This window comes from Chinchilla lanigera, unplaced genomic scaffold (assembly GCF_000276665.1).
Source record: "Chinchilla lanigera isolate Chin_1 unplaced genomic scaffold, ChiLan1.0 scaffold00068, whole genome shotgun sequence".
Taxonomy (NCBI): Eukaryota; Metazoa; Chordata; class Mammalia; order Rodentia; family Chinchillidae; genus Chinchilla; species Chinchilla lanigera.
Window position 1 is genome coordinate 10,654,809 of NW_004955469.1, and position 27,590 is coordinate 10,682,398.

Below are 27,590 nucleotides of genomic sequence, written 5' to 3' on the forward strand. Positions count from 1 at the left end.
CACAGACAATTCACATGTTAGTTATTCAGGCATGGACTTTAATATGTTCATGACAATGAGGAAGATGAATTTTATCAGAGACATGGATACTCTACACCTAAAAAAAAAAAAGAATTGTTAGATTTATCAGCAAAACAGCAGAATAATGTACTATGGAGGGAAAGTTGAGTAGAAATTATCCGGTGCCGAGAAAGAAAAAATAGAGAAGAGAGTATGAGAGATATGTGGGACTACTGGAAAGGCTTATACATGATAGGAATCTCAGAAAGGGAGGAAATATGATATGTAGTTGGATAGAGGGAATAGTGAGAAACAGTACATTTCCAAACCAGAGAAAGAGATGAAAACACAGAATAAACTGAACTCCAGGCAGGAAAAATACAAGGGAAACCATATTGAAGCCAATCAGACTTAACTGACTAAAAAGAGAGAAAAGTGTAAAAACTACTAGAGGAGAGTCATTACCTTTAGAGAACAGTAGTAGGAATAATGGCTGGTCTATCCCCAGAAACTACAGAAAAGTATAGAATGATCTTTTTAAAAACACTAAAAGAGCCTGGCATTGTGGCTCACGCCTGTAATCCCAACACTCAGGAGGCTGAGGCAGGCAGATCGTTGCAAATTCGAGACCAGCCTGGGCTACAAAGTGAGTTCAAGGCTAGCCTGAATTGCATAGCGAGACCCTGTCTCAAAAAGACAAAAAAAAAAAAAAGTTAGTAAAAGAAACAGTGATGCTGATTTAGAGTTCTAAATCTAATGCACATACCCTCCACAAGTGAATGCAGAATACAAACTAATGCTAAGGTAATGTGATTTGCTAATACCCTGGCACTAGAAAATGCTAATGCTAAAGTTGTTAGTATTTTTTAAAATTTAAAAAAAAAGGACACTAAGTAGAGAAGTGTAGAAAGAAATTGGCAACAATAAGGATAAATGTCAACAAATATAAATTAACTTGGACTTTCAAATAATAATTTCAGAGCTGGGCATGGTGGCACATGCCTATAATCTCAGCACTCAGAGGAGGATCACAGTGAATTCAAGGCCAGCCTGAAATACACAGGGAGATGCTGTCTCAAAAAACCAAAATAATTATTTTGCCTCATGGGGTTTAAAATATATACAAAAGGTATTTCTAATCCTTAGAGCAACCACTAAGTGAGAGAAAAGAAAGAAAAGACAGTATATATTTTTAAAAATAATATCATGAAATATTGATAAAATTTTAAACCTCTAGAAAGACTAACAGGGAATTCCAGCCTTCTGGGAGTATGAAGCAGGAAAATCACAAGTCTAAGACCAGCTTGAGCAATTTAGTAACTTAGTGAGAAATTGTCTCAAAAGAATAAAAGGGCTGGGGACATATGGTAGGTCATTAGAAAAACTCTTTAAGTTCGATCCCCAACCCCCAGAACGACTACCCAAAAAAGTTAAAAACAAATCACTGATATTAGTAAAGATAAAGGAGGCTAAAAGAGGTGGAATATGCAGTATGTAATTTTTCACGAGAAGGAAGAATTTTATAGAGGACAGGATTCAAAGAGTTGATTGACTTGTAGTGGTTCTTTTAAATATTTATAACAGTGCTAAGTTCCTGAGGCCTGATAACTTGTATTGTGACTATAAAGGAAAATATTTTTAGGAAGTACATACTGGTGTATGAAGGGGTAAAAGGACTTGGTTTATGTGATCTGTTCTCAAATTGTTCAGAGAAAAGTAACATTTTTTAAAGAAAAAAAAATAATGCTAATAATTTAGGTGATATATATGTATTTTTTTTTTTGCTAGGTGATAGATTCTTCTTGGCTAAACAGGAAAAATTCTTGAATAGTTACATCTGTGAAAGAAAGTCAATTTGTGTTGAAACACCTTTCAAAAAGAAAATTCCATATAGCAACCATTGTAAATTTCTATCATTTTGTTTTAAGGTCATGTATCATTTTTGTTGTTTTTGAGTTGTTCTGATTTTGTCTTCATTGTTATTTTGTCAGTTTTTTAATTTTTAAAATTTAAAAAAAGGAAAGAAAATTCCAAGTTTGGATGGTTTCACCAATGACCTAAAACATATAAAGAAATTATGCTGGGCATGGTGGCACATGCCTGTAATCTCAGCACTCTAGAGGCTGAGGCAAGAGGATCACTGTGAGTAGGAGGCCAGCCTGGGTTACATAATAGGTTCAAGTCCAGCCTGAACTACGTAGCAAAAAGAAGTATCTTAAGGAGTATCTTATGGAGATGAAAGAAGAAATAACACTTCCCAACTTGTTTTATGAAGCCAGCGCAGCCCTTAAACCAAAATTTGGTGAGTAAATGGCAGATGACTGGCCAATGAATATCTTATGAATATGGCCACAAAAATCCTGAGCAAAATATTACTAAATTGAATCCTACTGTATATTAGAAAGATACTGGTAGTAAGTTATAAACTTGTTGAATCTAGGGCTCCAGGGCTTACCTCAACACTGAGAAATCAGTTAAGCCAGGCCTCCTACTGCATGCATGTAATCCCCAAGCACTCTGGAAGCCCAAGGCAGGAGTGCATTGTAAGGAGCCCAGCTTGGACAAATTTAGCAACTTAGTGTAAGGTTGTCTCAAAGAAGGGGCTGAAGATGTATCACAGTGTGAAGGCCCGAGGTTCAATCCCCACTGCCTCAACCCTCTTCCCTTTCCCCTAAAGAAAGAAGGAAAAGAAAGGAAAGGGAAAGGTCAAGATAAGACACATAAAATAGAGGGGTGAAGACATATGATTATCCCTTTAAGTAAGAAATAATGTTTCCTAAATTTTAATGCCTCATAATGACAAAAATTCTTAGTAAATTAGGAATAGAGACTAATTTTTCTAAAGATGATGAAATGAACAAAACTAACAGTATCTTTCTTAGTGGTGAAGTATTGAATGTTTTTTCCCAATTCAAGAACAAGATGGGGGATAAAAAGCATCACTTTATTCAGCATTGTCCTGATGATCCTCAGTGATTCAAAAAGAAAAAAACAAAAGATTCAAAGATTGGAAAAGTATTAAAATTGTTTTCATAAACTATATGATCATATAGTTGCCAAAGAAAACTGCAAACGGTTAGAATACTGTATTGGGTCAGTATATACAAATCAGTTATATTTCTGTAGAAAACATGTTTATAATAGCAGGCCCCTCCAAAACAGCACTGAAATAAGTGACAGTTAAAGTAAAAGAAGAGATACAAAGTCCATGAATTTGAAGGCTTGATATTATCAGGATGTCAATTCTTCCTAGACTCAGTCTATCTTCCAATAAAAACTTCCATAAGTTTGGAATCAGGGTGGATAGACACAAGCCAGTTACAGTGTCATGCTTTGGGTCTAGATATCCTCACAAAGCCTAATGAGGTCATAGATGGGTTTTTTCAGAGGTGGCTGATGTAGTGTTGTGATGCTGGGGTTAAGGGTGTGTAATTACTACTAAATCAATCCACTGATTGGTTTGGCACTGCCATAATCCTGGTCGCCTGGATACAATGTAAGGGACAGAAAGAGGTTTGTCTTGCCCTTGTTTGCTTTTGCTGTCTTCAGCGTGCAATGAAATGTTCTCTGCCCAGGCCCCTCTGCCATGAGCCACTCTGCCTTAGAGCTAGCCAATTATGGACTGAACCTCCGCAAACTGTAAACCAAATTAACCTTTCCCCTTTTAACCTTAGGTGATGGGTATTTTGTCTCAGCAACGAGAAAACTAAAACATAGTGTCCAAAAACAGATCCATTTGAGTGCAGTCACTTGATTTTTTTTTTTCTTTTTTTTCCTTCTTTTTGGTCTTTTTGAGACAGGGTCTTGCTATGCAGTTCAGGCTGGCCTTGAGCTCACTTTGCAGCCCAGGCTGGTCTCGAACTCGCAACGATCCTCCTGCCTCAGCCTCTTGAGTGCTGGGATTACAGGCATGCGCCACCATGCCTGGATGGTTTTTCTACAAAATTGCCACAGTAGTTCAGTGGAGAAAAGGATAATCTTGACTTTTTACCTGAGGCAGACTAATTTGAGAGGCATTATAGGAAGTGGTCTAAAACAATAAGCATCTAAAATGATAGGAAAACACTCAAGGGTAAAGGGCAACTGGTATGTGGGAAAAGAGAAGGGAAAGAAGGAGAAATTTTGTATATATGTATATATAGGATAGTTAACATAGTTGTTCTACTGTCTTCTATTTCTTTGCTGAAAGAAACTGTCAATGAGTCCTTGACTGATCAATATTGCCTGTCTCTGTTTTCATGAGAAACCACTTTGAAGATATCAATATGTAATACAACAAGCATTGTTAATTTCCTAAAAAAACAAAAACAAAAACAATAAGCATCTAAAAGGAAACATGAAATAATCTTTATAGAAGACAAAGATAAGATTGTAGGTTCAGTAAAATAAAGAATTCCTGTTTAACAAGACCGCTTTAAAAGTTGGGGAAAAGTCAGTCTAGTTTTAAAGAATGAACAAAAGACTTAAAAGGTGTAAATTAGCGTAGCTACTTTAGAAAACCCATGCTGTGTGCTAAATAAAACTAAGTCTTCTCTGTGACTCTTTAGTTCTATTCTTATGTTATTAGACATACCCAAGAGCAGAGTGTGTAAATACTCATAACCTCCCCAAAGAATGCTATACTTTTTTCTTTTTCCAGTGCTGAGGATTGAACCCTGGGTCTTTGCCCTGAGTTTCATCCCCAGCCCATTTTCTTTCTTATTTTGGGATAGGACCTAAGTCACTGAATTGCCCAGGGTGGGCTTGAGATCCTTCTGCCTGCACTTCCCAGACTGCTGCCATTACAGGTGTACCTCTCTCTTTCTACTACCATTCTGTATCTTAATCTGGGTGGTTACTTAAGTGTAGAGTAGTTGAAAATTCTTTGATTCATACATGTAATGGTAGTATACTGCTTGTACATAAAGCCTCAAAAGTTTGTGCTTAGTAATAGTATGTTATAGGCTAAAATTTTTTCCAGGAAATTTTTTATCTCAAAGTTTTATATGGCAAAGTGGAAAGAATACTTCCTTTGACTTAGAAGACTTTGATTCTGAATCCTTTCTGCTGCTTTTCATTTCTGCCAGTCTTGTAATGTTTGAATTGATGTTACAATTTTAAGCAAAATTATTTAATCTCATACTTTCATTGTACAGTAGAGATAATGACTTCCCTTTCTCATTCCTGGGATATGAAAGGGACAGAATGAAATGACTGGTGTGAAATGCTTTGCACCTAATGAAGTATGCAGATTTATAATATTTTCTTAATCCAATGAGACACTTACGTGTAGACTCACTAATCCAAATGTTGAAGTCTCTTGTGAATATTGTGATAGCAGTCTAGTTGCCTCATATATGCAGAAGGGTGGCTGATTTCTTTTTTCAGATAACCAAGAAATTTGAAGTGCTTTTTGAAATCTGGAAGTACATAAGAGAGCATGATTTTTAAATTAGAAAAACAATTGGAATTACTCTGACATGGCTACTTGATTTCACTACACGTTTGGCCTATGCATTTATAATATTTATTCACTTGCCAAAAGCTTAACATTTGAAAGAACCTTTAGCTTCTCTAAAAGGATTTCATCAAACTCTTAAGGTATGATTAATTAGGATTTGCAGTTTTATGTGCCACCAAGAGAGTAAAGGCCACTGCCAGTTGTAATCATAAGCATTTGCAAGGTATGGCACAATTTCAGAGATATTAATGAGGAAAAAGTACATTTTAGAATTAATGGAATGTAATTTTTATGCAGTAGGTTCTATTTGGTAAATTTTAGTTTTTGTGCATAACTAAACTAGTATTGTATACCTCTAAAAATGTTAGAGTTACATAATTATTCACTTGGTAAAAATTAAACACATAATTTATGAAGAAAATAATAAGACATTTAAGGTAAAATATTCACCATTATAATTTGGTCAGTTTAGATCTGGTTGTTTTGGGGGAGAGGTATTAGGAATTGAACTCAGGACCTTGTGCTTGCCAGGCAGTCACTTATGCCACTGAGCTAAATCCCTAGCCCAGTTTGGTCAATTTAAGTCAACACATTGAAGTGACCCTCATTAGCCTTTTGACTAATTAGTGCCATCAAGCCACAACTAAACTTCATTACTATGGAATAAGAGTATAAATTGTGAATTTTTTTTTTAAGAGATAAAGTCTTGCTATATTGCTCAGGCTGGCCTTGAGTTTGCAGTCTTCCTACCTCTGCCTCCCAAGTAGCTGAGATTACAAGTGGACACTGTGCCTAGCTTTGAACATTTCAAATAAATCTTGTCTGTATCTCTAACAACTCATACACAGTCGCTCTCAAGTACTTGTTGAATGGTTTAATAACTTTAATGAATAATAACTTGTAGATTTGTATTTGTTATCTGAAAGCAACCAGGGATCTTTAATCCTTCAAGATGAAAACATCCCTTGCCCCCTTAAACTTCCACCCACTTAATACTAATCCCAAGATTAAGACTTGTTCCTGAATCTAAGACTGGCTAGTATTTCAGGAGCATAGTAGAAGGTATTAAGCTAAATTTCCTTTTTGGTCTTAGGTTCAGAAGTAGGTAATTTTTGAGAGCTAGTTTTGCTGATTGTCGGTTTGAATTTCAGGGATAGTCTTATTGACTGGCAAATTTGCTAAAGCCTATGTGTATATTGTCTTTTCTTTAATATCCTTGTTGTTTGTATGTTAATATATTAATTGAGCTGAGTGTGGTGGCACCTTTTTGTATTTTAGGAGATATTCATGGGCAGTATACAATATATGCAATTGGGAGGCTGAGGCAGGAGGATTGCTATGAGTTCGAAACCAGCAAGGGCTACAAAGTGAGTTCAAGGCCAGTCTGTTCAACTGCATAGTGAAATACTGCCTCAGAAAACAATAAATATATGTATATACAGAGAGAGAGAGAGTTGTGCAGCCTTTGTATATAAAGGCCTAACTTTTAACAAGCCTATATCATTAACCTGACAAAAGAATTGTAGCAATTTGTAATAAAAAATATGTGTGCTTAATTTTTTTGGGTTTGGTTTTTTTTTCCCCAGTACCAGGAATCGAACTCACGACCTTGCACTTGCCACGCAGGCGCTGTGCCGCTGAGCTAAATCCCCAGCCCCAGTGTGCTTAATTATAAATGGGAAGTAGTAGGGAGCTGTAGAAAGAGAGCCTGTTTTCTTTTTAAATGCATTTTCTGTGAAATTTTTTTTGTTGATTTTTTTTTTTGTGTGTGTGTGTGTGGGGGGGGAGATACCAGGAATTGAACGCAGGATCTCACACTTGCGAGGCAAGCACTATGTCAGTTAAGATTTACAGCTTTCAAGTATATTAAAAGATGAGATGAAATGAGCCAGTAGAGATAATGATGGAAGGAAATGGTTACACATTATGTTGAGGGGGTGGTTAAATCAGCAAATGGAGGTGGTTGTTGCTAAAATTCCTGGAGATGCTAATAAAATTCCAGGGAAGGTTATGAAGCTAAAGCACTTAACTAGCAGCTACTTTTTAAACCACCCCCCACATACACACTGGAGATTTAACCCAGGGCCTTCACACTGAAGTTACATACCCAGCCAGTTAGTTTGTTTTGATATATGGTCCACTAAGTTACCCAGGCAGGACTGGAACTTGTAATCCTTTCGCCTCAGCCTCCCAGGGTGCTGGAGTTACAGGTGTGCACCACCATGACCAGTTGTTTTTTATAGCCACTGATTCAAAGTGATGCTGTTGTGCTTTCCTACTAGATGCCAGACTTGTTTTGATGAGCGCAGACCAGACCCTCAAGGCTGCTGTCCCTGAAACCTTTCAGGTCTCTTGGGCTGGTAGGCCTCAAGTTGGCCCCTAGAGAGCAAAGAATAACCCTACATTTCATTGGCAGCAGACTTGAGGAGCATCATCAGAAACCAGCACTGTTGGAGATAGAAGATAGATTAACTGCTGGATCCAGTAGGGGAATTTGTGACCTGTTTGACTTTTCTAACCTTCAAAATGCAGATATGACTCCTTTAAAAAAAATTATTTTTATGGATAAGTTTTAGAAAACCTGACCATTTTATTCATTGTTTATAGTACGAGGATGTCGTCCAGGAAAAATTGTGCAGATGACTGAAGCAGAAGTTCGGGGCTTATGTATTAAGTCTCGTGAGATCTTTCTCAGCCAGCCTATTCTTTTGGAATTGGAGGCACCACTGAAAATTTGTGGTAGGTAAATGGGTAAAGTTGGAAACAGTTCTTTGAATCATGTTTTTCCTCCCATATTTATAATGAGGATGATTTAAAGAAAATTTATTCTAATTTTGTATAGCAGAACATTCATAGGTTTTATTAAATAAAAGTATACAAAATTTGAAACTTTTATAAAAATGATTAAAAAGAAAATATTTGCTGTATTACAACATATAAAAAGATTGTTCATTAATAATTCCTAGAAATGACAATACAGCAAGAACAAAAACTAAGAAGAGGTAGGTCTTAGAAGAAATTAAAATAACCATTAAACACAAGGGCCTCAGCTTCACAAATAATCAGTTGAAATTCCTAACTCTAGATTACAAAAAAGCCAAAGATTGGTATTTAGTGTCTTTAAGGATATGGAAAAATGGAGATTCCAGTGCATTGTTAGAAAAACATACAAAATTTTAAGAATCAGTGTGACAGTATCTTTGGTCTTTTTACTTTGTGGTGATTGTATTTAAGTCCTAAAATGGATTTTGACCAAACTTAAAAATGTATGGCCTTAAGTTGAGTGGTCATCACATTGTTATAACAAGAAAAAATGTAGTGTATCATATTGGCTTGTGATTAAATAATGCAGAAATTCTTCCTGCATATTTCTTGGTGATTGGCATTCACACTGTAATTTTCAAGTGCTTAGTGTGCTTCTTAAATACTTTTTAATTCTCTTTGTGTTTTATTAAATTGGGTATTTAGTGTGCTTTTGCACATAACCCAGCAATTACAAGATAAATAATGTTTGTTGAATGGATTAGGACTTCTTGCATGCTAAGTAATGTAGCATAAAGTATTGTCTTTAAGTAAGAGAGAGGAGTTTAGAATTTCGTGGAAATGGTCACACCTTTTTGTGAATTTAAATGATGCGAATATATTGATTTATGGATGACCTTAAAATTGAAATACAAATGCCCCTCACTTACTATGGGTTATGCCCCAGTATACCCATTATAAATTAAAGGTATAATTTAAAACATAATTCACCTAACATACCAAAAGGATAACTTAACAACTTGTATCAGTCATTTACCGTCATGCCCAGTATCACACGAGTATTGTACCACATATTGATATCCCAAGAAAAGGTCAAAATTCGGAGTATAGTTCCTGCTGACTACATTGGGCTGTCTCACAATCATGAAGTTGAAAATCCTAAGTCCAGCCATTTTAACTTAGAGACCATTTGTACTCTTACGAAGATAACTCTGTTAAATGTGACATAGAAATAACTTGACCATAATACAAGTTACTTATACACATATTTCTTAGTCGTTGCTTTTTGGCATAACAGAGTACAACCTAAGTTGAACTACCATAAGAGTAACTGTATTAATTATGGTTGTTGTATTAAAAAATTGCCCAAAACTTATATGCTAAACAAAAACATTAATTTACCATTTCATAATTTCTGTGTGGAATTTGGGCACAGCTTTGCTGGGTCTCCTGGATCTGGGTCCAATCAAAGTTTGAACTGGGGGTGTAGCCATCTGAAGGCCCACAGATGAGTTTCAGTTCCTTACAATCTGACGTAGTAAGGACCACAGTTCCACATGAACTCTTGGCCAGAACCTCCCTCAGTTCTTTGCTACATGGGCTTTTCTGTAAGATAGCTGGCATTATCAGCAACTGTGGAAGAAGGTGTGAGAATGTAAGCCAGGCAAAAATCACGGTCTTTTAAAACCTAATTTTTGAAGGTACAGCCAGTCTCCCTTCTGTTGTGCCTGATTTGTTAGAAGAAAGTCACTAGGCCCACACTTAAGGGGAGGGGATTGTGTAATGGTTTGTAAGCATTAGGAGCCATTTCACAGAAGTTGCTTACAACAGTAACTGGTTTTTCTAAACTGCCTTTTTCTATTTTAGGAGATATTCATGGACAGTATACAGATTTGCTGAGATTATTTGAATATGGAGGTTTCCCACCAGAAGCCAACTATCTTTTCTTAGGAGATTATGTGGACAGAGGAAAGCAGTCTTTGGAAACCATTTGTTTGCTGTTGGCTTATAAAATCAAATATCCGGAGAACTTCTTTCTCTTAAGAGGAAACCATGAATGTGCTAGCATCAATCGCATTTATGGATTCTATGATGAATGTAAGTAAAAATAAAAACTTAGAAAAGTAATTGATGAAGACATTACCTAATAATTTTTTAATTCAAAAGAGTCCTTTACGGGGCTGGGGATTTAGCTCAGCGGCAAAGCGCCTGCCTGGCAAGCACAAGGTCATGAGTTCAGTTCCCGGTACCGGAGAAAAAAAAACAAAAGAGTCCTTTACATTCAGTAATTTTTAAAAAATATGACCCCTAGGCAGATGTCTGGGAAGAGAAACTTGAAAGTGGGGAACACATTATTACTATTTGGCTTGCTGGGATCTCCTTAATCTTTTTGTTTCAGGTTGTTTTGGTTTGGTTTGGTTTGGTTTTGGTTTGGTTTTTTCCAGTACCGGGAATCGAACTCACGACCTCCTGCTTGCCAGGCAGGTGCTGTGCCGCTGAGCTAAATCCCCAGCCCCCTTTGTTTCAGATTGACTGCAGCTTAGTTGGCTGAAGAGCTATATTTTAATTAGTTTGCCTAGTAAAAATATCTGAGTAAAATAGATGTCATTATAGATTGGCTTCTGGTTTTCTACTAAGACTATTTAAAGTCAGAGTTGATCAAATTATCCTACTACATTTAAACTGGTCTTCTAGTTTTGTTAGCTCCCATATGGGAATGAGCTTATTCTATTAGTTATAATTTAGAATCATTTATACTGATTTTTCTAATTAAATTTATCCTTTTTTACTGTGGAATTTCCTTTTAGAATCTACCTTTGTTTTGTCCATCTTTACATGTGGTAGAGTCCTAGTCAAACTTGTCTGTCTTTAGTTCATGTAAGATTTGAAACATGTTTGAAGATGTGGTATATATGCCAGTCACTTTTGAACACTAGGAATGTGGCAGTACTCAAGACAGGTGATTTCTGTTCTCATGGAGTATATGTTCTAATGGGAATTACTCTATGTAATTGTATATTGTATTTTTGTTTGCTTTTTAAAAAATTTTTTTAATAATACATTTTCACAGTACATAAGTTACATTTATCATGGGGAATTGGTACATTTGTTTTTTTGAGACAGGGCTGGACTTGAACTTACTATGTAGCCCATGGTTGGCCTCGAATTCATGGTGATCCTCCTGCCTCAGCCTCCCAAGTGCTGGGATTACAGACGTGCATGCTTGGCTCGGGAGTTGGTACATGCACATAACACATCTTAACTGTTTTTTTCTTTTCTTCATCCTCCTTGCTATGATGTAGTATGTAGTTAGAATTGTTTAAATCAGACCCATAGAGAAAAAGTAGGTTGAAGTACATGAAACTAATTAATCATCTTCTTAACAGTACATCAGAGTATAGCTACAGTATATTCATTTTTTTGAAGTTACAGTACATTCTTAAAGGTTATAAATAGGAGTATGAATATTGTAGAAATGACATCAGTCTGAATTAGTGCATGGGAGAGCAGCTTGTAAACAGTGCTTTGAGTTGTACTTAGTCATTAAGAGGCAGGCTGTGTCATAAAGGCATAAGAAATTAGTACTTGTATCTTTCATTCATCCCCTGACTTAGTATAGTTGAGCTTAATGCCAAATCAGGAAAACCTAGTAACTCTTAAAAAGGTGAACATACGTTTCAGGTTGTCTTTGTTGTAGCTATTTAAGCTAGGCTACAAGAAAATTGCAGCCTTGGTGCCTTTTTACTTGCTATACTGCCAAGTTGTAAATCGCTCAAAAGTGAAATCTTGGCAGTAAATTTTTAGTGCATTACTAAATGCATTAGAGTTCAAAAAGACAGTCTCCAACGGTACACCTTTTAGTTCTGCTCATTTATTTGGCTAGATAGTTAGTGTACATGAAGGAAAAACAATCGCTTATTAGATTATTTCAGGATTGCTTTATAATAGTGGTCTTAACTCCCTAGTGTGAGAAGCTGAAAGAGTAAATAAGATCCAAAATGTACAGTAGATACTTTAAAATGAGAAAAAACTGTTCAAAGGAAGGAGAAACTGGGATGAGGAAAAGAAAAGCAGGGAGGGAAAAGTAAAAAAAAAACATATTTTATATATATATGTATATCCACACATGTACACATACAAGATAGTTACACTGTTAATTTCTCTTAGTTCATTGAAAAGAAAGGTTTGTGCTAATATTATTTGGACAGTTAAATGCCAATATCTTGTTCTCTGAGTAACTAAAAGATAACAATATGCAATGTATTAACCATTGTTACTCTCCTATTTTGTTCTGAAATTTTTTTTCCTCTTTAAAATAAAAAAGAAAGCCAGGGATATAGCTCAGCAGCACAGTACCTGCCTGGCAAGTACAAAGTCCTGAGTTTGATTCCCCATACCAAAAAATATAAAATTAATTAATTAATTTTAAAAAATAGTGATCTTAAAAGACAAAATTGCTTGAAGCATTTGTTGCATAAAATACATACCACAGGGGCTGGGGATTTAGCTCAGTGGCACAGCACCTGCCTGGCAAGCACAAGGTCGTGAGTTCGATTCCCGGTACCGGAAAAAAAAACAAAAAAAAACGCATACCGCAATCTTTGAGCTCTTTGTAACTCTACTGAAAGTGCTGATTGTTTATTTCCTTTTTGGTTTTTGAAACAGGATCCTCATTGTATAGTCCATACTGGCCTCAAACTCAGTGATCTTCCTGGCTCAGCCTTTTGAGTGCTGCCTTTAGAAGTGCCAGCTAGTATGCCCACACTTTTTTAATAAAATTTTTTGGTGCTTTTGGGGTTCAAATCCAGGGCCACAAATATGCTAAGCAAGCACTGAGCTACATTCCCAGTCCATACAGTAAATTCTTACAACTTAATTTACTTAAAGAAAACAAATGCTAGTTAAGCACACAAAAGAAAGTTGAAGTAATTCATAATAGCTAATGAGAACAATTTTAAATTTGTAAATTCTATTTGCCGGTTCTTTTTGTAGGCAAACGAAGATTTAATATTAAATTGTGGAAGACCTTCACTGATTGTTTTAACTGTCTGCCTATAGCTGCCATTGTGGATGAGAAGATCTTCTGTTGTCATGGAGGTAGAATAAATTTGCCTTATAAGTTTTTCTTACTATTCTTCTATTACTCATAAAAGACCATTCATTCATTCATTCAATTTATGAGATGGTCTTACTATGTATGTAGTTCAAGCTTGCGTTGAACTCACTATGTAGTCCAGGCTGGCCGCACTCAGGGCAGTTCTCCTGCCTGAGCCGCTCAGAAGTGCTGGGTTATAGGCAGGCACCACCATTCCTGGTAAGGCCTATAATTAAGATGCTCTTGGGAAACAGTGGCAATTTGACATTTGTCTTTAAGGAATTTCTCAAGCCATAGCTAGAGTTTTAATATCTTCCCTTTGTCTCAGTTTGTTTTGTTTTGTTTTTGGAATGCCTCATACATAGTAGGCAAACATACACTACCACTGGGCTACATATGTAGCCCATGCCTTAAATTTTGACAAAAAAGACAGTCCTGCTATCAGTGAAAATGACAAAATCATTGTCTTCCTGTCTGTAATAAATACCTTTTCAATTTGTATATATTTTAAGAGCACTAGGCTTTGTGCAGTATGTCAGCTTTAGTCTTAGTTTTTGTAGCTGGACTTAATGGTGCATACCTGTGAATGGTAGGCTGAGGCAGGAGGATCACCACAAGTTTATGCTAGCCTGACCTTGACCCTGCCTCAGAAGTGTAAAAAAAAATTTTTTTTCTAGAATAGTTATTTTATATGACTTGTGAAATGAGCATAAATAAATAAAGTGTATTTGAAAAATTACCATGTGTCTGGCACTTGGCTAGATGCCATGACAATATTTAGTGTATGATCTGATGGTCTTCAAGCATGTAAAAACCCTTTGATAAAATATATATATATGTAGCTGCTGGATGTGGTGGCACATGCCTGTAATCCTAGCACTTGGGAAGTTGAGGCAAGAGGATTACTGTGAGTTCACGGCCAGCCTGAACTGCATAGTGAGACCCCATCTCAAAATAAATGAGTGAGTGGGTGGATGGATGGATGGATAGATAAAAGTAAATAGCCAGATAGCTGCACTGAGAAATACAACTTAGTTATGATTTAGTTGTGACAGCACTTCTAGAAACAGCAATTATGAGAAGTCAGGAAAGGGAGAGAGAATTGTTGGGTGTGTTTATGGAGGCTTGCTTTTTTTTTTTTTTTTATTTAGACAGAGTCTTGCTATGTGGTTCAGGCTGGCCTTGAACTCATTGTGTAGCCTAGGCTGGCCTCCAAATCAAGGTGATCCTCCTGCTTCAGCCTTCCAAGTATTGGTAGAGACATGAATTTTAAGGGATAAGTAGACGTTAGAGAAATGAAAAGAACATGAGACAGTATGTACATTCCCTAGAGAATATGTGGGGCCTGATCCAACTAGACTAGACTATCAAGTACATATTGGGGAATGATGAGATCAGATTATAGAAATTTGAATAGTGAGCAAGAAGACTTTATTGAATGTTACAGTAACGATGTCGAATTTTTGTGTAGAGAAGTAACTTAATGAAAGTAATATAAGAAAATTACTTTCGCCATTAATAAATGCAGAGAACTAAAATGAAAAAACACTGAAAAGATATATGCACTTAATTAGGCCTGAGGTAGTAAGTCGTTTATTCTCTAACAGAACATAAGTCAGTGTATTATTTGAAGCATTTTCCAGTAGATGGTAAACATTTAAGGAGTTGTAGTTCTTACACATTAGTATAGCTAAGAATAGAAACAGAAATGTACAGAATGGCAATGTTTAACTGTATTCTTTGATACTTGGATTACCTCTCAAGTAATAATAGCTCATATATATGTAGCACTTTAAATGTTCTAAAGCATATTCATGTTCTTTTTCTTGTTTATCCCTCTAATCAACAGTTTAATGCTGTCATAAAGTAATGGGCATGTTGGAGGGGAGTGTGAGAAAATATTCTTAGGAGACCAACTGAGACATTCTGACTTGGAAGTGAAATGTTTTACATGAAGCGGTAACAAAATACAAAAGCAGTAGGAAGTATTGCACCTGAGTACTGTATGTTTATATGAAGGACAGGAAAGAATGGGAAGGAGAATAATGGGGGTCTTTCTTTGGGAAATCTTTTGAAACAGAACAGGATGACATTTTCTTGATAGAGAAAATAGAGAAGACAACATGATCATAATGTTCTGTAAAATATCAGGATTATATCACCTATTTTTATTAACAGGACTGTCACCAGACCTGCAGTCTATGGAGCAGATTCGGAGAATTATGAGACCTACTGATGTCCCTGATACAGGCAAGTATATAGAGAAAAATTAATTGTTCCATGTAAAATGTTGGCATATTTGAACCTAATTTATTTATTGAAAGTGGGTTTGGTTTACTAAATAAACCTTTCTTTATATTTAATAAGATAACTACAGATTATTTGTAGTACAGAATATTTTTCTTCTCACTAATCATTCTCCAGAGTGCAGAACTATTAAATTTTATATAACCAAAATGTGATTCTGTCAAACTTACTTTGTTACATATACAAAGATCTTAACTGTGGATTCTTCTTACTTTCTGATTTTTTTTTTTTTTTTTTCTTTTTGGTCTTTTTGAGACAGTGTCTCACTATGCAGTTCAGGCTGGCCTTCAGCTCATTTTGTAGCCCAGGCTGGCCTTGAACTTGGAATAGTCCTCTTGTCTCAGCCTCCTAAGTGCTGGGATTACATGCATGCACCACCATGCCCAGCTACTTTCCTATCTTTCTAAATTCCTCCATTCATACTGACATTTGTTATGTCCTTCAGACGCCTGTTAAATTAGTCAAGAGATTGTAAAATTTTTTTTTTTTTTTGGTACTAGGAATTGAACTCCAGGCTTTGCACTTGCCAGGCAGGTGTTTGTGCCGCTGAGCTATATCCCCGGCAAAGAGATTTTAAATTAAATAACCTCTTTTCTTTTCCTTTCCTCCCTCTGAGGTGCTTTCTTGTAAATTATGTAGATTTTTTATTTTCTGCATCATCTATATTTCATATTTTTAGAACTCTTAAGGCTCTAGAGTCCTGTGGTCAATTTTACGAAAATTGTGTGTGAAATTTTGTGGAAAACTTAAGCAAATTAACTATCCAGACATTCAGAACAACTCTGAAGTTGTTAATAAGTCAAAACAGAAGTTAAGCAATTGTAGAAAAACTAAGTACCAGTTGAGGATAAAATGCTGTATTAATTATATAATAATATAATTATTAATTAATAATAAATGAGCCTAATGTAACTTTACAAATAAATGATAGACACCATTGCCACTTAGCCTAACTTTTCTGTTTAAAAATGATGTTATTTATCTGTTTTAAATGATGTTATTTATATTTGAATAGCATGTAGGTACTAAAGTATCTAATTATGGCATTCATATAAAATGCCACAAAGACCTGCTGGATTAAATATAGTTGAGTTGCTCCACTTAGTGTTTGCTTAAGACATTAATTTCTCTGTGGTTTCCGACACTAGATGTATGTGATTTTCCCAAACCACAGCCAGTTCTCCAATACCACCTGGGTATGCAGTTCAGTTCTGATGCTAACTCCCAGATTTAGCACAGACTTCACAGGTTAAGGGCTCAGCCCACAAGGCTGCTCCCATTTCATTTCAGATGCCAACTGCAAGTGCCATCCCCAGGTAACTTACACTTCTGTCCAGCTCACTATGAATTCAGAAGTTTCCATAATCTTTTTCTTCAGTAACTAACTTGCTCGTTAAAAGGGTAGAACTCAGGAATAGTCAAATAGAAGAGATGGACCCTGGGAGGTTACTGGGGCAGCTAACTCAGAGCTTTGGTACCCTCTTTGGGTATGCCTCCTTCCTAACATAAGGTGGTTCACCAACCTGGAACCTCCTGGAATTCTCAGTGTTCAAAAGTCTTTTTTATAAAACTTTCACATTTAATGTTTCTGGTGACCATATCCTATCCCGAAGCTTTCTAGAGATCCCAGGGTGAATCACCTCATTACCATAGAGCCAGTTGTGGTAGAAAGGGTCTTGTTACAAATAACAGAAGATACTCTTGTCTTTGAAGAAATTGCAAGGGTATGCCAGGACAAAATGGGAACAAAGACAAAATACACTTACTATGTCATACCTTCACATTATTAAAAACATGGACCTAAATAAAACTGTCCTTCCTTTCTCTCTGCAAAAGACTGTTTTGTAGACAGAGTCTCCCTAGGTTGTTCAGGCTGACTTTGAACTACTGTGTAGCCCAGCCTTAGCCTCCTGAGTGCTGGGATTACAGGCATGCATCAGTACATCCAACTTCTGCCAAAGACTTTTTAATACAAAATTACCTTTTCATATTAAATTGTCTGTGTGTATCATCAGATCAACCCTTTATATATAGTATTTACTGGTCCTCAGCAAATTTGAATATATTCATACTAGGAATTGTCTGAAGTGATATAGGGACTCAATCCTGTTATTTATTATTAATATACTACATATGAAAATATGCCCTATAACTTCCTGACAAGATGATGGCCCCTTTCTGTTGGAGATCAGTTACTCATGAAATAAATAATAGACTGGATGATGACTAAGGTCATTTTCCATTCTTAAGATTAAAATTCTGAAAAGTGTTTATAAAAATATTTATGTACCAGTACTGAGGAAAACAGGACTGAAATTCTAAATTGAGCTAAGAACATTTATTTGGTTGCTTATTTCCAAGTGTCATTGGAATGTTTTGCTTGGTGTACTGAAAGCTTTATGATACCACTCTAAATGTTCATGGCTATCTACACTGTAGTTGTTTAATCCCCTGATAATAGTAAGACGTCTCAAATCTGCATGTTTAAATAAATTGCTTTATAACTTAAGTAATATAACTTCTGTCAGTTACACAAGAGGAGAAAGCAGGAGTTTTGACATAAACTTTGAATATAATTACTAAGTATGTTTAAATCAAGTAGAAGTGATATTTAAAGTAGCATTTTAAAAAGCTGATATACATTCATATTTTGTACATTTGTATAGAAATATATTTATATATAAATTTGTATTTCTGTAAATCAGTTTTGAGGTGACAGAATTGACTTTTAATCTATCCCAACTATCATATTTCCAAAACAATAAGCCCTGCATTCTAATTTGACATAGTATTGTCACAGTGAAATTATAGATAATTAATCCCTGGGCTATCTGCTCAGTTCTTCATCTTTGAAAAGAAACTGAAAAGTATAAACTTCATAGACATCTGGGTACATAATTGAGTCATCTTCAGCCAGAAAGGGCTCAGGAATTGAGACAGTCACAGTAGATTTTGCATGTGCTGGTGTATTTCTTAAAGCAGTTTAGGAAATAATCAGTGATAGAAATTAAGGGTACATTGCCGCAATTGAAGAATTTTCAGTAATTCTATGAAGACAAGTTTATACTGTAACTGAAAATTAAAATCTCCTTTGCTTCTAAGCTATATTAGGAAGTTTATGAATTCATTTAAAAAAAAAAATCTTTAATCTCATTCTATAAAATATATTTCTTTAGCCACTATAGTTCAATCTCAGTACTCTCTCCATCTCACTACAGTTTTTTTGGTTTTTTTTTTTGTTGTTGTTGTTTTCTTCCAGTACTAGGAATTGAACTCACAACCTTGCCCTTGCCAGGCAGGCGCTTTGCCACTGAGCTAAATCCCCAGCCCCTCACTACAGTTTAATATTTACCTACTCACTTTTCAACCATCAAGAATTTGCTTTTGTTAAGGTCTAAATGTATAATGAAAAGTGCCACATTTTCGGTCTTTGTTCTACTCCACTTGTTTTTGGTACTTAAAAGTTTGTCACTTCCTATGTATTGACAGTTCTTTCCCCTTTCACCATATCATTATTATGCTAACCTCTTCCCTTTGACTTGAGTGTTCCTCCTCAGTAATTTTTTCTCATTCTCCCTCTTCTGCCTGCCTATTACATGTTGGAGTCTTTAAAGTTCATTTACTGGTCTTTCTATTCACAAGATGATCTAAGTCCTTCCGGAGATTTCTTTTATTAATATAATGAAGATACCAGATAAATCTTACTAGTCCTGATCTCTTTTCCTAAGCCCAAAACACTACTAAAATCAAGGATTTAGTCTGATTTGTTCCTCCACCTTTTTTTTTTTTTTAATCCTTCAGGCCTCAGTAGAAAATGTTTTCTTTCCTCAAATCGACCTGTAGATAAAATGCAGTTCCAGCGGAATTGCAGTTGAGTTTTTTATGGACTTACTTAGACAAGCTGATTCTAACGTTTATTTGGAAGAACAAAGAATTTAAAGTAACCAGGACAACCCAGAAGAGGAAATAAATGGGGATTCTAGCCCTACCAAATATAAAGACTTATTTGAAAACTCTAATATGTTAGTGGCTGAAGGATGAATAGAATAGACTGTGATGCTCAGAAATAGTGTAGCTGTAGAAGAAAAGGATAAACTAACTACTCAGGAAGTGCTGCTGGATCAATTAGCTATTTAAATGGAGAAACTGTATACAAAGGATTTACGTGTTGTGCTGAGAGTACTGTGCATATATTTGTTATATGAGAAAGCATTGAAAAGTACTGCCTTAAGAGGCCAGGCAAGCTTATATTTGTCTGGTTGCTTTAACAAAGAATGGGAAAGACAGATACATTGGGGTACCTAGGGGCAAGATTATTATTAAAGAGTAAGAGGGCAGAAGTAGTAGAATGGGATATAGATAGACTTTATTATGTACATTTTATTTTGTTTTTGATTGTTCTGTTTATGTACCCTGCAGGTTTGCTTTGTGATTTGCTGTGGTCTGATCCAGATAAGGATGTACAAGGTTGGGGAGAAAATGATCGTGGTGTTTCCTTCACTTTTGGAGCTGATGTAGTTAGTAAATTTCTGAATCGTCATGATTTAGATTTGATTTGTCGAGCTCATCAGGTATGAAACATAAGACTCTTGGATATTTTATTGTTAACTTCGTACAGCCCTCCCATATTATTTTTGAGGAAACTGGGATCTTAGAAAGCAAAACTGATTTGTACAAGGAAAGCAGTGAGAGGCGAGCCGGAACCTGGGCCTTGCACTCGTAATCAGTGACTTACTCTTTTCTTGCCATATGCAATGTAGTATTTCAACAGAATATATTTTTATAGTATAGTGTGGTAGAAGCCTACCAATGTTCTAAAGTCAGTGTTTTGCTGAAGTTTTTAGGCGTGATCTAGATAGTTTATGTGTTATTATGTGTTTCACATCCATAATGTGTGGATTTTTTTTTTAATCAGAACAAACTATGCTGTAAGAAATTTGTAGTATAGTTGAGGAATTTTATTGAGTTGTAGGTATTATATCAGGATGTCATTATTAATTATTTCAGCTGTGACAAAATCATTGTTAGGTGTGAAGGATGTCCATTTTTTGCAAATATTATACTCAATATATAAAGTGCTCATGCTTTGTAAAACATAAGCCAAAAATAATCAGTATAAGATACACTGATTGCAGGACATTTCTTTTTTTACTTTTCTTTTGCCCTTTTTTTTTTTTTTTTTGGAGACAGTCTCAGTATGCAGTTCAGGCTGGCCTTGAACTCACTTTGTATCCCAGGCTGGTCTTGAACTCACAACGATCCTCCTGCCTCAGCCTCCCAAGTGCTGGGATTACAGGCGTGTGCCACCATGCCCAGCTGCAAGACATTTGTAAACATCACCATTTTGGAGGTTACTGTGTTTTTGAAATTTATAAGCATATTTAAGATTCTTGGCTATTTTATGTTAAAGTAAAATTTACTAACTTAAGTTCACAGTAATTACCTTTTCTCTGAGACTTTACTCCCTCCCCATGACCCTTGACTACTTCTGCCTCGTGTGTGTTACTGAGGTCTGAAGCCAGGGCCTTGTGCAGCTTGGCAAGTGCTCTACTACTCAGCTGCATCCTCTGCCTTGTTTTGTTTTTCAAATTTAAGGCAGAATTTTCACTAAGTTGTGCACACTGACCTTAAATTTGTGGTCCTCCTGCAGGGATTACAGGCATGAGCCAGTATGGCCAGCATATTTTACCTCTGTGTGATCCTAAGTGATCAAAGTGAATAGTTATTTCTCTGCATTTTATATCTCACATGCTTCTTTACCAGTAAGCTTCATATTTATGATTTGATAATTAAGTCTTCTGCTAGATACCAGGTCAGAGTTGCTAAGTTTCCTAACTGAAGTTCCCACATGGTTTTTTCAACCAGGATCTTCATTCACTGGTCTTTTCACATACAAATGATTATTTTAAAAAGTATATTATTGAGCTACCTTAGTTTCCATGGTCTTTTCCAGAAATCTCCAAAACACTACTCTGTTTAATTATGTTGTCTCTAAATTTAAGACATAATAGGAAACAAAATTCAAAAACTCTTTTTTTTAAAGTTGGAAAAAAATCAATAAGCAAAACAGAAACATTTCTAAGAGCCAAACACTTTGCAGGTGAGGGTAGGTAAAGCAACCACAGTCTTGACTGAAAAGGTTACTATCTAATTGTACTGTGAGGTAAATTTTAAGAGTCAGTGTTCCCAATACTGATAGAAACTAATTTTAAAAATAAATGATTTTGGAGGTGCTGTGTTTCATTCACAAACAGTATAATTTTGCTTGCCAAAGGATACCTAAAATAGGCTTCAAAAAATAGTCATGCTTACATATTATTACCTGCCTCTCACATCTGTGGAGCTGAGAAACATAAATTATTTAAATCACTTAGGTGACCACAAATTTTGGAAATTGTTAATTATAACTCCATAAGGAAAAGAATAATGTAAAAATTTGGTCTGACAGCTAATTTAAAGAGTATGATCTGGCCAGGCTTGAGGGTGCACACCTGTAATCCCAGCACTCAGGAGGCTGAGGCAGGAAAATAGCCATGAGTTTGAGGCCAGCCCAGACTGCATACTAAGCCCCTGCCAGCCTCAAAAAAAAATAGGAGCTGTATAATTGAGTAATTTTTTCATTGTTTGTCAGTATTTCAGTGTTTTAATATACTAACAGTTTAAAAATATAAAGCAAGAATAAAAGCTCTTTGCAAAGTGTAGTTTTCATTGTTGTTCATTTAGTTAAGAATTCCACAGTTGGATTACACTATTATTGTCAAAGAAATACTTGGTATCCTAACTCCTTGTGCTTGCTGTACCTATTAGCATATGTTCTTTTTGTCTCATGGGGAACCTTGAAAATGGTGTACTTTTTAAGGTTTTTTTATAACAACAAATTTATTATTCCATTTAACTACATTTCTGCTATTACAGAACCGTACATCAATTTTAATATTCTAAGCAATGTAAGAATAAAAATTACAGCTTCCTAGACAAAGAGGAATTTTTAGACCTTTGCTACAATTACTAATTAATTCCAATTAGTATAGATGGTTGAGAATTATCTATTTTTTACTTTTAACATTTCTTTCTACAGGTGGTGGAAGATGGGTATGAATTTTTTGCTAAACGACAATTGGTAACCCTATTTTCAGCACCAAATTACTGTGGCGAATTTGACAATGCTGGTGGAATGATGAGTGTGGATGAAACTTTGATGTGTTCATTTCAGGTAATAAATAAATTTATACTAGCTGGAAGTGTAAAGCTTTGGACAGAATAATTTTTCTTTTAGATGTGCAGTCTTTCCTTAAGCACAATTTAGAGTTTTGTTTTTACAGGATGGATGATGGGATAGATTGGGGACCAGATTATAGTATAAAATCAGATAAAAATAAAGTAGAATATTTACTTAAGGAAAAACTTTCCAAATCTTTTTTTTTTTTTTTTTTTTTGGTTTTTTTGGTTTTTCTCCAGTACCAGGAATTGAACTCACGACCTTGCGCCTGCCAGGCAGGCACTGTGCCACTGAGCTAAATCCCCAGCCCAAAACTTTCCAAATCTTAAAAGTGCCTGTTTAGAAAAACAGAAACAGTTACATTTTGAAAAGGCACTAGCTATATCTTTTGTATGTTTACAAATCATGTGTTTATGAATGTTATATCCTTCACCAAAATCCAGAGATGTTTAAATCCCATATATAAAGCAGCATAGTGTTTGCATATAGCTTATATACATTGTCCTGTATGCTTTAAATCATCTCAACAGAACAGCATGCCTAACACAATGTGTATGCTGTATAGGTTGTTCAAGATAATAATGACAAGGAAAAAAGTCGGTACATGTATAGTACCAGTACATTTTTCTCTCAAATATTTTCAGTCCACAGTTGGTTGAATTCTCAGATGCATGGATATGCAGGGCCAGCTGATACTCTTTATGGAATATGATTAAAGTATATGGCAAATGTTTATTTATTATAGTAAAAGACATACCATTAATTCCCCGCAGAGGACCCCTTCCCTTTGCTTCAAGCACACCTGTTTCATTTGTTTTTGTGACTTTCGGAAGCAGTCTTTATGAGGTGCAATCAAAAATACAGTGAACATGGCTGCCAAGTACTGTCAAACGGAAAGGCAAGCTCATCCACCTCATTCACTGAGTTTGGCACTTTGCAACATATGGCTCTTACCCAAAGTCAAAACGAGCATGAAAGGTGAACATTTTGAAGATATGGACTTTGAGGCAGCCACAAGAGCATCACTAAAGACACAAAAGATCAAACCCAGGGTTTGATGATGCTTGAACATGCTGAGCAAGCACTGGTACTGCTGTGTCCAGACCCCCATTTACAGAATACTTCATATATCTTTCTATACGTTTTTCTTACAAAATCATAGCATTATCTGTTTATAATGTATATAAAGGTCTACAGCCATTAAAAATAGTCACACTATAACAACTGTTTGCAAGGATATAGAATATAACTCTAAACTTTATACATTGATGATAGAAATGTAGATTGGTACAACTGCTTTGGAAAAGTTGAACTCTTCAACAAAACAATTATGTGATCCAGCAGTGCCACTCCTAGAGAAATGAAAACATAGGTCCACACAAAATACTGTGATTGAATGATTTATAGAGGCATTATTGATAATGACCAAAAAGCAGAAACAACCCCAAAGCCCATCTGAAAGATTAAATTTTTTAAAAATGTGGCATATTCATAGTAGAGTATACTTTAGCAATAAAGAATGAATGAAGTATTCATATGTGCTACAACATGGGAGAGCTTTGCAAACATAAGTGGAAGAAGCCAGTCACCAAAGTCATATGATGGCAGTTACAGGAAATGTCCAGAATTGGCAGACCTACTGAGCCATAAAGTAGATAGGTAACTGCTAATATTTGGAGTAATTGTGGAAAGATGGAGAGTGACTGCTACTAAGAACAAGGTTTCTTTCGAGGGTGGACAAAAACGTTCTAAAATTTAAAATCCCAGTACTTGAGAGGCTGAGGTGGGAGGATCACTGAGTCTGAGGCCAGCCTGAGCTATGTAGTGAGCTCAAGACCAGCCCTGAACTACATGGCGAGACCCTACCTCAAATAGTTGGATGGATTGGATGGATAGATGAAATAAGATAGTTACCCTCAGATACATGGTAGATTGATAGATCCATAGTAGATTGATAGATCATTCATATGTATGTAAATAAATGGACTTTATAGCATGGAAAATACGTGGATAAAGCTATTTGGGAAGGTTTTTTCTTTTTAATTCCTCTTTATACATAGAAAAAATTTCTGAAGAATTCATGACTTACAGATTACTTACCCAGTTAAATAAATGCCACAGTTAAGATGAGATCCTAGGTTTTTTGACTCTTAAGCCACTTTTCTTTTCCTCATGATAGAGATACAACTAATTTAGGGGGGAAAAAATACATTTAAGGATTGAGTAGTTCATAGGGGTGATGTACTCTAGTTTTTGAAAGGTTGTTGGAATGATAAGTTATCAAATATTTTGCACCATTTTTGTCACTGTTGGGAGATTGAACCTTTTGGCCTTGTTTATACTAAGTATGTGCTCTGCCACTGAACTACATCTCAGCCCTTGCTGCACATTCTTTAAATGTGACATTTGTGGACTTTTGCTGGTTTGATCTGCCTTTTTATCGCACTTTTATAATTTATGCCGTTTATTGAAAGAATAACCTTGTTTATTACAAAAAATTTACTTTAAGATACTGAAACCATCTGAAAAGAAAGCTAAGTACCAGTACGGTGGACTGAATTCTGGACGCCCTGTCACTCCACCTCGAACAGCTAATCCACCGAAGAAAAGGTGAAGAAAGGAATCCTACAAAGAAACCATCAGATTTGTTAAGGACATACTTCATAATATATAAGTGTGCACTGTAAAACCATCCAGCCATTTGACACCCTTTATGATGTCACACCTTTAACTTAAGGAGACGGGTAAAGGATCTTAAATTTTTTTCTAATAGAAAGATGTGCTACACTGTATTGTAATAAGTATACTGTTATAATATTCAATAAAATTAAATCCAAATTCAAAATTATTCATTAAAGTTACACCTTCGCATATCTAAATTTTTAAAGTTGAACAGCATCCCAGTTAAACTAGATGTGATAGTTAAACCAGATGAAAGCATGATGATCCATCTGTGTAATGTGGTTTTAGTGTTGCTTGGTTGTTTAATTATTTTGAGCTTGTTTTGTTCTGTTTGTTTTTGCTAGAATAATGGCAACTATTTTAATTTTTTTCCGTGAACATTTTTAAAAGTGAAATATAGGAAGAGCTTTAAAGGTATTCAATTCACCAACTGTTACTTTCCTTTGCTTATCTACTTATGTACCTTTTCGATCTTACTAAGACAACTTATGCCTCATTACAGGAAAAAGGAATTCTCAAGATTGATAATTCTAAAAAATATGCAGACAGTCCAATCCAGTGATTTTAATCAGTTTGACTGGGCAAACTTTACAGCTAATAGTGAACATTTTGCTTTTTACAAAAACTGCCACTGATTTGGATTTGTGCACTCTAATTTTTAACTTATTGATGCTCTATTGTGCAGTAGCATTTCATTTAACTGAAGATAATGCTATATAGTATTACCCAACTAGTTGGTAATGTGATTATGTGGTACCTTGGCTTTAGGTTTTAATTCGCACGAAACACCTTTTGGCATGCTTAACTTTCTGGTAACACCTTCACCTGCATCGATTTTGTTTTTTGGGTTTTTGTTGTTGTTTGTTTGTTTTTAGATCCACAGAACATGAGAATCCTTTTTTGACAAGCCTTGGAAAGCTGACACTTTTTTTCCTCCCTCTACGAAGGATATATTTAATGAATTCTGATCAGTGAGACAGTTTGTCACCATGGGTATTGGGTGCTTCACTATCTAATATTGCCATGTGAATGTTGTATACAGTTGTAAGGCTGTGTCACTAAAGATTTTTATTCTGATTTTTCATTATCAAAAGTCATATGATATTGTATAGATACGCTTTGTAGTGAACGATAGTAGCAATAATTTCTGTACATGATCAAGAGTTTATTGCATTTCTTTTTCTGCTCTCTGTCCCCCCGCCCCCGTCTCTCTTTCCCCTCTCCCTCTCCCTCTCACTCTCACTCTCCCTCTCCTTAAGGTTCTTCTCCCTCAAGGTTAGCATTAACAAATGGCAAGGAGTAGAGAAGTCAACATAAAGATTTTAGGAGAACTTCTAGGACACAGATTTGTGATTCTTAGATATGACACTATTGGATGGAATTCTAAAATTTTTTATTGAGCATTGTCAAATTTGTAAGCTTCATAGGGATGGACATCGTATTTATAATGCCCTTCTATGTGCTACCATAGCTGTGAAATTCTTGACCTTAATACTGTCTTTGAAAACAATAATTTGAGAATTCTGTTAATTTACATTTTATGGATTGGCGCATTGTATTACTGCAAGAAATATTTGATTTTCAGCACAGTGCAAAAGTTCTTTAAAATGCCTATGTCTTTTTTTTTCTAATTCCATTTTGTTTTAAAGCACATTTTAAATGTAGTTTTCTCATTTAGTAAAAGTTGTCTAATTGATATGAAGCCTGGCTGATTATTTTGTTCAGTTTTTTTTTTTAAACAATGAAACATTTAAACATTTTGACATGCTTTGGATTATTTTCTGAAGGTGTTCATGAATTGTATCTGTATTAGATTGCGTACACTTTTATCCTAATGTGATTGTGTATTTCCTGATTGGAGTATAAATTAAGCAATGTCTAATAGAATTTTAGATGTATTATTTTAGGAGTCATTGAAGTCTAGAAAATCAGCCTTTGACAGGTAAAGGGCAATCTTTATTAGTTTCAGTATCAGTTAATCCACATTAATCTGAAACCTGCTGACTGTATTTTTGTGAAAATTGAAGTCAATACTATGAAAAAATAATCAACTAAGTAAATGGGTATCGGTTATTAAATTTAAA

The 27,590-nt window shown here is 35.3% G+C and overlaps 1 protein-coding gene and 1 long non-coding RNA gene across 4 annotated transcripts; one reads left to right on the forward strand and one right to left on the reverse strand.

The window, feature by feature from the left end:
* Nucleotides 1–17: 17 nt before the first annotated feature.
* On the reverse strand, nucleotides 18–25,327 carry LOC102016044. Of its 2 annotated transcripts, none has more exons than XR_263450.1 (4): nucleotides 24,925–25,327; nucleotides 9,605–9,835; nucleotides 5,267–5,399; nucleotides 18–97 (listed from the first exon to the last, which is right to left on the reverse strand). It is a non-coding gene; the product is annotated as an uncharacterized LOC102016044 (long non-coding RNA). The 2 variants fall into 2 exon arrangements; XR_001236977.1 differs by lacking the exon at nucleotides 24,925–25,327 and adding an exon at nucleotides 20,831–20,858.
* Nucleotides 2,221–27,590, forward strand: Ppp1cb (protein phosphatase 1, catalytic subunit, beta isozyme). Of its 2 annotated transcripts, none has more exons than XM_005400536.2 (8): nucleotides 2,221–2,302; nucleotides 8,048–8,179; nucleotides 10,070–10,300; nucleotides 13,196–13,300; nucleotides 15,477–15,548; nucleotides 20,025–20,176; nucleotides 22,684–22,818; nucleotides 25,334–27,590. In XM_005400536.2, the coding sequence occupies exons 1-8, from the start codon at nucleotides 2,230–2,232 to the stop codon at nucleotides 25,436–25,438; spliced, it is 1,005 nt and encodes a 334-aa protein (XP_005400593.1). In that variant the 5' UTR covers nucleotides 2,221–2,229; the 3' UTR covers nucleotides 25,439–27,590. The 2 variants fall into 2 exon arrangements, with proteins under 2 accessions (XP_005400593.1, XP_013378072.1); XM_013522618.1 differs by lacking the exon at nucleotides 2,221–2,302 and adding an exon at nucleotides 3,466–3,496.